The sequence below is a fragment of the Eurosta solidaginis genome, chromosome 3 (assembly GCF_040869045.1).
Source record: "Eurosta solidaginis isolate ZX-2024a chromosome 3, ASM4086904v1, whole genome shotgun sequence".
NCBI lineage: Eukaryota > Metazoa > Arthropoda > Insecta > Diptera > Tephritidae > Eurosta > Eurosta solidaginis.
This window is the reverse complement of record NC_090321.1, coordinates 215,284,128-215,294,223: the sequence shown is the minus strand read 5'-3', so window position 1 is coordinate 215,294,223 and position 10,096 is coordinate 215,284,128. Positions and strand designations below refer to the sequence as shown.

The 10,096-nt window shown below is 34.6% G+C and overlaps 1 protein-coding gene across 11 annotated transcripts in view; it reads left to right on the top strand.

Annotated features, from left to right (window-relative positions):
* Window positions 1–523: 523 nt before the first annotated feature.
* The window catches only part of brp (bruchpilot), a 191,528-nt gene continuing 181,955 nt past the window's right edge, over window positions 524–10,096 (top strand). For all 11 annotated transcript variants that reach the window (XM_067775041.1, XM_067775037.1, XM_067775036.1 and 8 more), the window contains exon 1: window positions 524–767. In XM_067775041.1, the coding sequence (XP_067631142.1) occupies window positions 635–767 (133 nt within the window). In that variant the 5' untranslated portion in view covers window positions 524–634. The remainder of the gene's footprint in view (window positions 768–10,096) is intronic.

Genomic DNA, 10,096 nt, shown 5'->3' with positions numbered 1-10,096 from the left:
TAAAACTAAATGTCTGCAAAGTCTCGTGGCAATTTTTTATTTATATTTTAATGTTTTTTATTTGCGTTCGTTTTCTTTGATAGTTTTAATCTATTATTTTTTTTTATTTTTCTGGTATACTAATAAAAGTTATTAATTACAGAAATTATTATTTTAACATAGTTTTAAAAAGAATGTCAGCTTATTTTAAATAGCATTAAGATTCTATAGATAGACCATACACAATACATTTTGCGTTTTCGTTCATGCTCTCGTTTTTTCTTTTTATTACAATTGCAGATATAATAACGTGACAAAATACAATATCAGAATAATGTAACATAATGCAAAATGGAAACATGAAACCATTTATAATTATACTCTTGAAGTTGTAGTACCCATACGGGTCTTAAATAGAATCAGTTACACATATTCGAACTTTTTTTTATAAAAAAAGTACAGAACATACAAATTACTTTCATCGTCGCCTTATAAACGTAGTCGTAGCTTTACATAAAAAAGTTGAAAAAATCAGCATTCAAATTGAAAAACATATTTCAGAAGAAATTGAAATAAGATAGCCCATTAATAAAACCAAAATATTTTTGAAGCAGTGTGAAGCGAAACAGACACCGCGGATCAACCGCGGCATATTATGTCACGAGACGATTACAATCCTATAACTAGCTCTGGTGTACGTAGCCCCGGTCGCTCTAGGCGGCTAACGGAATTGCCAACAGTTGATCGGTCGCCATCACGAGACTACGGTACACGTGGAAGTCCTCTAGGTGATGCCAAATTTATTAATATACATTATACAATAAATTATTAGTTTATATTTAATTTCTTAATTAAATGATTATATTTGTTTTAAATTTTTAACACAATTTAAGTTGTAGTGTATGCATTTACTTAAGTGATAAAGCCGATTAGAAGCAATTATGATTTATTTATTTAATATTTTAATAATTTAAAAAAGGGTTAAACTGAACAAGCACAAAGCAAGTTTTATTTATTAAGTAGTTTTACATATAGCACCACCTTCAATTAATTAAGATAAGTCCTAAATTATATTAAGCAGTTATTTAAGCATACTTAGTATATACCTAAGCAACTTAATTCCTACCATAAGATAATTGATTACACAGATTGGATCAAGGAAGATAATGAAAGCTAACGTATCCATTCATATTTTGGAAAATCAAAAAATAAATAAATAAAGTCCAATGTGTGAATAAGGGAACCGTAATATCTTTCAGAACAGAACATGCTTGTGGACCAGAGTTGCCCTAAAGAGCTTCGTAGAGCATCAGCAAACTGTTCGGCCTACACCTACACATATGTCGTGTGAGCGCTGCGACTGAGATCCAGCAAGGAAAGGGAGTTTTCGCTTAACCACGTTTTGACACTCTCCTTGAACACAAAATATATCACCCGGTCGCAAAGATCCTCACCTAAATAAATAATGTTGTATGTAAATGCAACAACAACGACTTACTTATTTACCTAATTGGCGCTTAACCGTTTCAACGGTTATGGCCGTCCAACAAGGCGCGCCAGTCGCCCCTTCTATCTGCCAACCGGCGCCAATTTGTCACACGCTGGGAGTTTAAATCGTTTTCCACCTAGTACTTCGACATCGACTTGAGCCAGTTAAATCCAGATAAAAGCTTGCCTCAATTTTTGAGTCAGATAATTTGTTAATTTCTGATCTTTAGTTTGGCATTGCCTTTTATAACCCCACTTTTTCAAACTTAAATGTCGCTGCTTGGCCAGCTGTATGTGTTAAATAAAATATATTGTGTTTCACATTTCTGTTGTAGACCATCAATTTACATCAATTTCCTCTAACGGGAGTTCAAGGAAACTTGCTGTTTCAACAGGGGTGGACCATAATGAGAGGGGCTTAAGAGGAGTTGGTTCCACAATACAATTGAAGAGATGGTTGGTGTCATGTGGGGACACATCGATTCTGGATAGGTAAGAGTTCAACCTGTTACAATACCCAGATCGAAGTTGATCTAGAGTGACGCGCGTTTCCCTAGGGAGAGTGCGTTCCTCCTCTGCTAGTTCTGGGTATTTTTCTTTAAGTACTGGATTCGCCGGACAATTCCCGGCATAGAGATCCGACGCCTACCTGTGGATATCACTGACGACCTGCTTGTGTTTTTTTGCTTCATACGGCTGTGGTCTTAGGTGCCGCATTTCCTCATAATGCTTACGGCGATGACCTCTTAAGCCCCTGAGCGGTATAGCCTCATCAAACAGATGTCTGTTGGGATGCTCAGATTTCTGGGTATTTAACAGAAAAAGTTTGGTTAGCATTTCATTTCTCTTCCTAATGGGGGTACTCTCGCCTCATTATGTAGATGGTGTTGTGGCGACCTAAGAAGACAGCGCGTGGCGGTTATGAGGGCAGTATTTTGACAGGCCTGTATTTTCTTCCAGTGAGTAACCTTTAGGCTTGGCGACCATATCGGGGACGCGACGTGCAATCGGTCAGCCGATTGCTTTGTAAGTGGTAAAGACCGTTTCTTTATCTTTGCCCCAAGTACTGCCGGCAAGAGATTTGAGGATTTTATTACGGCTCTGGATTTTCGGTACAATTGCGGCTGCATGCGCTACAAAATGTAGATCCCGATTGAACGTCACACCCAAGATTTTAGAGTGTAAGACAGTCGGTAGCGTAGTGATATCGACTTGGATGTTCAATATGGTCGATATTTGGCGCATACATGTTGTAAATAACGTCGCCGATGACGAGGCTGTGAGAATGTCAGGTTTCGCGAGAAGAAGAAAATGGAGAGATCAGAGAGATATCTGTTTATTTTATTACAAAGCTCATCAATCTGTGGGCCTGGGCCTGTCGTCATTATTGTGTAGTCATCGGCGTAGGAAACAGTGGTCCTTCTGGTCGTGAAGGTGGCTTTGGTATGTAGAAGTTAAACAAAAGTATGGATAGCACGCAACCCTGTGGTACCCTTGTTTAATTCTTCTTGATTTGGATGTTATGTTCCTGAATTGCACCGACAGATAATTTGCGGTCCAACTTTTCAGACTTGGGTTAAAGGACAGGCCCTTCCAGATCTTGCAGTAACATGCCACGGTTGACCGTTTCAAAAGCTTTTGACAAGCCTAACGCAACGAGTACTGTTCTATGGTGGGATCTTGATTCAATTCTCAATTTACCTGAGTGCTAGTGGCATTTAGCGCGGTGGTAGTGCTATGTAATTTTTGGAAGCCATGCTGATAATTGGCTAGTTGCAAATTTGCATTAAAATAGGGAAACAGAATGATTTCAAGTGTCTTGGCTGCTGGCGATAGGAGAGATATCGGATGATAAGAATCTCCTATGTTAGCTGGTTTCCCATACTTTAGTAGCGGAACCACCATGCCCATTTTCCATTTTTCGGCGATGACGAAGGTGGAAAGGGACAAGTTGCAGACATACGCTAGATAATTAAATCCCTCTTTGCCTAGGTTTTTAAGCATCGGCATGGCTATGCCGCCTGGGCCCACTGCGGGAACGCGCTGTATTTATGCTTGTGTGCGCGTCTGTTGGCCCGCCGTCTAACTTTGTCAACCGTGTATTGCATTACATATTGCCGGCAAAAAGCGATCGCGCATTTATTCGCATCCGACAACACTTTATCGCCGAAGGCGATGGAGATTTTGTCATTGTGCTTAGACGGATTCGGTAGTATCTTTACGGTAGACCAAAGCTTACCCACACACCGGCAGAGAGGTAACCCTATTTAATTTGTTGCGTTCCTCCCACAAATTGTCATCTATGAGTTCTTCGGTTTTGGTTATATGTTCCTCTATTTTGATGAGTACAGTGTTGTTTCATTTGTCCGCTTTTTTGTAACAATATTGTTTTTCCTAAGTGTATTGTTTTCTCTTCTGCATTACCTTTTGATCCTTCCTGTGCTTTCACCTCCTTTTTTTATTATTTCCCTATGCATGTGTCTTGCGTGCTCCTATATCTCCTGTGGTATCAATGATATAGCGAACGCCGCATCTACAAGAGATGATGGAAAATCTTCCAATATACATCATATGTCCACCCTGTCGGAAAATCAACAAAACAAAATAAGTCACTTAAAGTTAAGATAGTGCTTACATATGGGGCTTTAAAGCGAAGTATCGCACATTAGCTCTCCATCTTTATCTTGTGTCAAAATGATTAAACGACCCGTATCAAGGATTTTAGCGAATTTTTTTTTTTGCTTTTATTATCCCCTCAAATTTTTTTTGAAAATATTACTAATACAAATTCTGTTCTCGTGCAGTGTTGTATGTAAAAAACAATGAATTGCTACAAAAAAAAAAGTATTGGTAGTGAATTGGATTGAAAACATTTAATGGAGCATCTAAATTAAGAATTACAATCTACATGTTAAATATTTACTTAACTATATTTTTCAAATAAACGCATATGTATGCACTAGGGTGGGTTTTCAATACAGGGTAGTTTTTTCTCCGATATTTGTATGTGCTCACTTCTAGAAATGTTCTATTAGATATAGAAATGCAATTGTAAAAGTTTCAGCTCAATCGGAATTCGCCTTCCCGTGCCTAAAGAGCCTGGAAGTTGGACAAAATCCCAATTTTTACCGAAAACTCGAAGTTTTTTTTATTTTAACCTGCGATAAGATATCCGCATTGCAACAGGTGTATTATTAAAAGAAATACAATTTAATAGACTTTAAATTATATAATAACATTTCTTCTCTAAAACTGGACAGTTGAAAAGATATTTAACATTTAGTGGACAAAGATTGTTACCTGGTATAGTATTTCGCGGTTCTTCACAATTTCGAAAACAATTTTACCTTTACTGATATCTTACCTTAACCGTAATCAACGGATGCACTTAAGTATCTTTATTTATTATAATAGAAAAAACTGGAAGTTAAGAAATTGTTGTAGTTATGTATTTTCTCAGTTTTTAATTAATGAATACAATGTTTAACAAAATGGTGAGATGTTGGTAGCCATTCTAGAGTTCACATTCGAAGAAGGAATTCATATTAAACATAAAAGTTAACACGATTAAAAAATTAAAAAATGTTGACTTTCAATTTCAGTTATCGGATACGGGTTAAGATAGTGTACACTTTGAAGCAACGGGGTAAAGCCGCCGGCAATCCGCCACCACCTGAAGCAATAATTGGGTCTGCTCCTCGTCTTTTGTAAGAGTGTTATTAAAATCTTGAATTAACTTAACTCCCCTCTCTGCCATGTCGTTTACTACTTTTATGCTTCTAACAAAACTTTGAAGTTTCAAAAAGTCTTTATTATCAAACCAGCTCATTGGGGCCTCTGCCAAAAATCCGTTCCGACGTTAAAATACTCGAAAAATACAAGGGATTGGTCATAAATAAACTCATAAAAGGGGAACATTTTTAAAAAACTTCACATCTTCCTTATCGGAAACTTGTACTCTCACTTCCCTTGGGGATCTTTCATCTTCTGTTAAATCCTTGTATGATAAAATGTTTTGTGCAATTTTTCCCTTAAGTTCATTTGAAACATTTTTATCGAGCAGACTGAAGCAAATTAATTCCGGATTCAGATACCACAAGTGATGCAAATATTTTCCCAATACCTTTTCTGATATACCTCGATCAAAACGTTTGTACTTAATGACGTTCTGAATAAACATTAAATCATTATTGGTCGCCATAATAGCGTTTGAAGCTTGACACCACATTTTAGCATATAGATTGACAATAAAAAAATAACTTTTATTGAACTGAACTCTCCTTTGGACATAGGAAATTGCTCCCTAAAGAGTAAATGGCTTTAGCCATCCAACGAGCGTAATGATAAGCCCCAGGAGAGCGAAATGAAACATCACGAGAAGGGAGTTTTCCTAGAAATATCAAACATAACTTGATAAATTCTAGGTAATCATCTCTCGGCAGTTTTTCAGTTAAATGAAGGCGAAGAAATTCCGAAACGTCTTTTTCGAATTCTTTCACTGATCTCTTTACCGAATCATCTTTTACCCCTTTCAAGTACTTAGGCTGATCTACGTTAGGCCAATGAATCTGAAATTTTCTAAAAATATCGGGTTGGGGAGCAGTTGTTGATCCCATTTTGTACTCAAACACTGACCGTAAAACGACTTCTAAAATGTGATGGCGATACGCTAAATGCAACAGAGGTCTACCCAGCTCTTTTTCTAACAAGGTGAAAGCGCCTTTCATTAGACCGGTATAGGAAGCTGTCGTATAAAAACACATACCAACAATTTTATCTCGAACATCCCATTCTTCTAGGCAACCGCTAACAGCTTCTCCCTGACAGAAACCTGTGCTATTCTCTAATTCAGGGATTGAAAGTTGTTGTTCCTCATCTCCTTTGCTTACTAAGATTGCAAGCCTTTCAGTACAGTCCTTCTGAAAAAGTTTTGGCAACAGTTTTCCATCCCAATGAACAACACAAACCTTCAAGTCTGAATTTCTAAATCTCGCCTTGATTTTCTGTGCCTTGTGCTCCCGAAATGATATTCTACGTTTTCTTATCGTACTTCTACTAAGTGCTAGTTCGTCCACGTTAGAGCCCAGACCTTCAGCTGTTGCGAAAATTTGTCGCACAGCATTTCTACATCTATCTAGCAGAATCGACAACTTTTCCGCCATTACTTCCTTTTGCCCACGACTATGTATTGTTTTCTTCTTTTTCGCCGCATTTGCTTTCTTATCGTCAATAAATTCTTCACCAGAACTCATTTCTTCCACTTCGGATTCATACTTTCCGCTGCAGTGATAAAAGAAGATAAAGTTTAAAGGTTTTAGGAGGAATCTACTGCGGAATTTGGTAAAAATAAAAGCTTTAACTCCTAAGAACACAGTTTTTGGCTTAAATTGGAAAAATATAACATAAACTCGCCAGCATCTGATACTGAAGTTTGTAGTCTGTGCTGTTCTTCCTTAGATTCTATTTCTTCTCTTCTTTTCTCTCTTTCTACTCTTCTTTGATCAGCTCGAGCAGTATTCCTATCGACACCTTCCATGTGACCTTTGCAACCTTTCATTCTCTGACTTTCCAAAAATCGAACACCTTCTTTATTCGACATTTTGGAAATGGCATCTTCCACTGCTACATCAAAAAGGTCGGGCAGCTTGGATTTGTATGCAAGATTCTTTCGGTCCTGGCATTTTGTCTTCAATGCTGAATTTCTTTGAAGTGATCTCCATTCGTTATATAATTTTTTAACTTTGCAAACAGCATTTTTCGGCATACGACAAGGTATTCTTGCTTTTTTACGACCCGTTTACACTATGCAATTTTAAAAATCAACAGGACTGCTAAGTTGGGCAATGTAAATTCCTTTTATGTATAAATATGAAATGAACTAAAATATGCCAGAAGTTTCAAGTATTAATATTCGCATAATGGAATTTTAAAACTATCAGACTATATTCAAGCTGAGTCATAAACTATTGTTTATGGGACGTTTTTGACTTTATTTTTTATTGTTTTTGTCAAAAAATTCGAGCTTAATGAACAAAAAAATGTGCAGGTTAGAGCAGACCAGAGTAGGGCAGCTGACAAAATAGAAAGAGAGCAACTTAGAGCAACTCAGAGCAGAAATGACAAGAAACACTTGAATCTCGATAGTTTCCATTTATTTGGTTTTTTTTTTTTTAAATCTTCAAAATTAATGCAAATGCACGTATGCTAAAGCGTGATTTTTCTTGCAAGCTAGTTTTTAGGAGTTTTCAAAAATTTATTTTTTCTTGACTGACAATTACTTCTCTGCTCTAACTTACTCCACAAAAAAGCTAGAGCAGAAATTTGTGATCTGGATTACTCTAGTTTTGTTTTGAGCATATTCATGAAACAAAAGATAGAGTAACATAGAGCAAGAAAAGTGTTCATGAAACACAATTTTGTGAAATAATTCAACTTGGCGTAAGCTATAGTAGCTCAATAAACAAACCTTATGGCTCAATATGAACGTGGTCTGAACGTATACGGTGCTAAAAATATATCATATTAAAAAGTTTTATAGAACATCAATAAACTCGAACTAGACTTGATCAAAATTGTAGGGAACAGCGCAATACCATACCAGGTCACTTAACACGAACTTGATTCATTAAATATTATATATCTATCAAACCACCCATTTTTAAAGGAAAATGTCTATTATATACTTTAAAGTCCATTAAATTTCCTTTCATTTGACAATAGATTTATTTCAACATGTATAATATATTGCAAATAGAAAAAAAATTGATTTTTCGCGAAAAATTGTGACTTGACCAACTTCAGGGGTCTTTAGGCATGGGAAAGCAAAGTCCGATTAAACTCAAAATTTTACAATTGCATTTTTGCACTAAACAGCACATTTTAAGAACTCAGCACCTGTAAACATTCGAAAAAAAAATTAAAACCCACCCTAGTATACACATACACACATGCGTATCACGGTCATGTCGGTTTATGTGAAATCAGCATTTTAGCACAATAAAAATAAATCAAAATAAACGCGTAATTCATTGATAACATAAAAATATTTTTTTCATTATAGTGTGCTGCAATATAAATATATACTTAAAATCTATGTATATATATGTATATATATATGGAGTATTCCATCCCATTTCGACCAATTTTGAACCCGACCCCTTTATAATTGGCTGAAAGTTTTTGTTCTTTTTCTAGCTTACGAAAGACGTTTTTCAGAATTTTTTCAAATATTTTCATCCAACTCAAAAAAAGTTATGAATTTTTAAAAAAACACCGTTTTTGTTTTCAAAATGCTATAACTTTTTCAAAAATTTACCTTTGGGATCTTTTTTTTTAAATTTGTTTTTAAATATACTTTTCGGAAAAAATACAAAAAAATTTTTAAAGTTTTTTTTTTCAATTAAATAAAAAAAAAAAACAAAATTATCGGCCCACTCCGGGATTAGTGGGGATGATTGCAGAATTGATTGAAGTTTTTTATGAGAAAAAAAATGGCGAAATTCGAAAAATCTCGAAAAACTGAAAAATTACAAAAAAAAAATTTAAAAATTTTTTTGTATTTTTTCTGAAAAGTACATTTAAAAACAAATTTAAAAAAAAAAGATCCCAAAAGGTCAATTTTTGAAAAAGTTATAGCATTTGAAAAAAACACCGTTTTTTTTTTTAATTCATAGTTGGATGAAAAAATTTTAAAAAATTCTGAAAAACGTCTTTCGTAATCTAGAAGAAGAAGAAAAACTTTCAGCCAATTCTAAAGGGGTCGGGTTCAAAGTTGGTCGAAATGGGATGGAATACCCCATATATATACTGAAATTTGACCTCGCCAATTGACATGAAAAGGAACTTACTTGTGTGTAAAATTGTATGAGCGTAAAATAATGCATATTTATATTGAAAGTTTTATTAACTCATAAAGAAAATGATAAAATGATATAAACCAAATATTTTATACCTAGATAACTATTATATAAATATGTGTGCAGAAGGGAATTGGCATGCAATTTTGCAAAACGGAATTAAAAAAAAAAAAGTTCATAAAGGACTTTCTTTTAATTGATGTAAATTCCACGATAACAGTTTTCAAGATTCTAAAGTAAAATTATAATAGTATTTAGATAATTATTATAATTTTTGTAATAACAGAAATTAAATTAATCTTTTTTAATGTTTGCTAGCCAATTTGATTGATGATAAATGATGGAAATTATTTTAGTAAATTTTGTAATGAGAACATAAAATGAAAATAGCAAAACCTCACGTACATTTTTCTCTCGAGAAGAGGATTTTTGTATTAAGAGAGAATTTAAGGTTTGCCTGATGAGGAGCGGGAATTATCTTGCCTGAAGCTTCTGTTAATTTCGAATGACTCAGAAAGAATATATTTCTTAACGTCATTTGCCGTATCCGTATCAGACCTGTTAAATAATGATTACTAATGGTAATGATTACACTATCAATTTATTATATTCTTTTAAAGCCATTTAATGATTACCTGCCATTATATTTATTTTTAATGATTACCTGGCAACTGATTAAAAAAAAAAATCAAAAGTAATCAAAAGAGAAAAAAAAATTCAAAATAATCAGAAGTAATCAAAAAATAATCAGAAGAAATCAAAACAGAATTTTT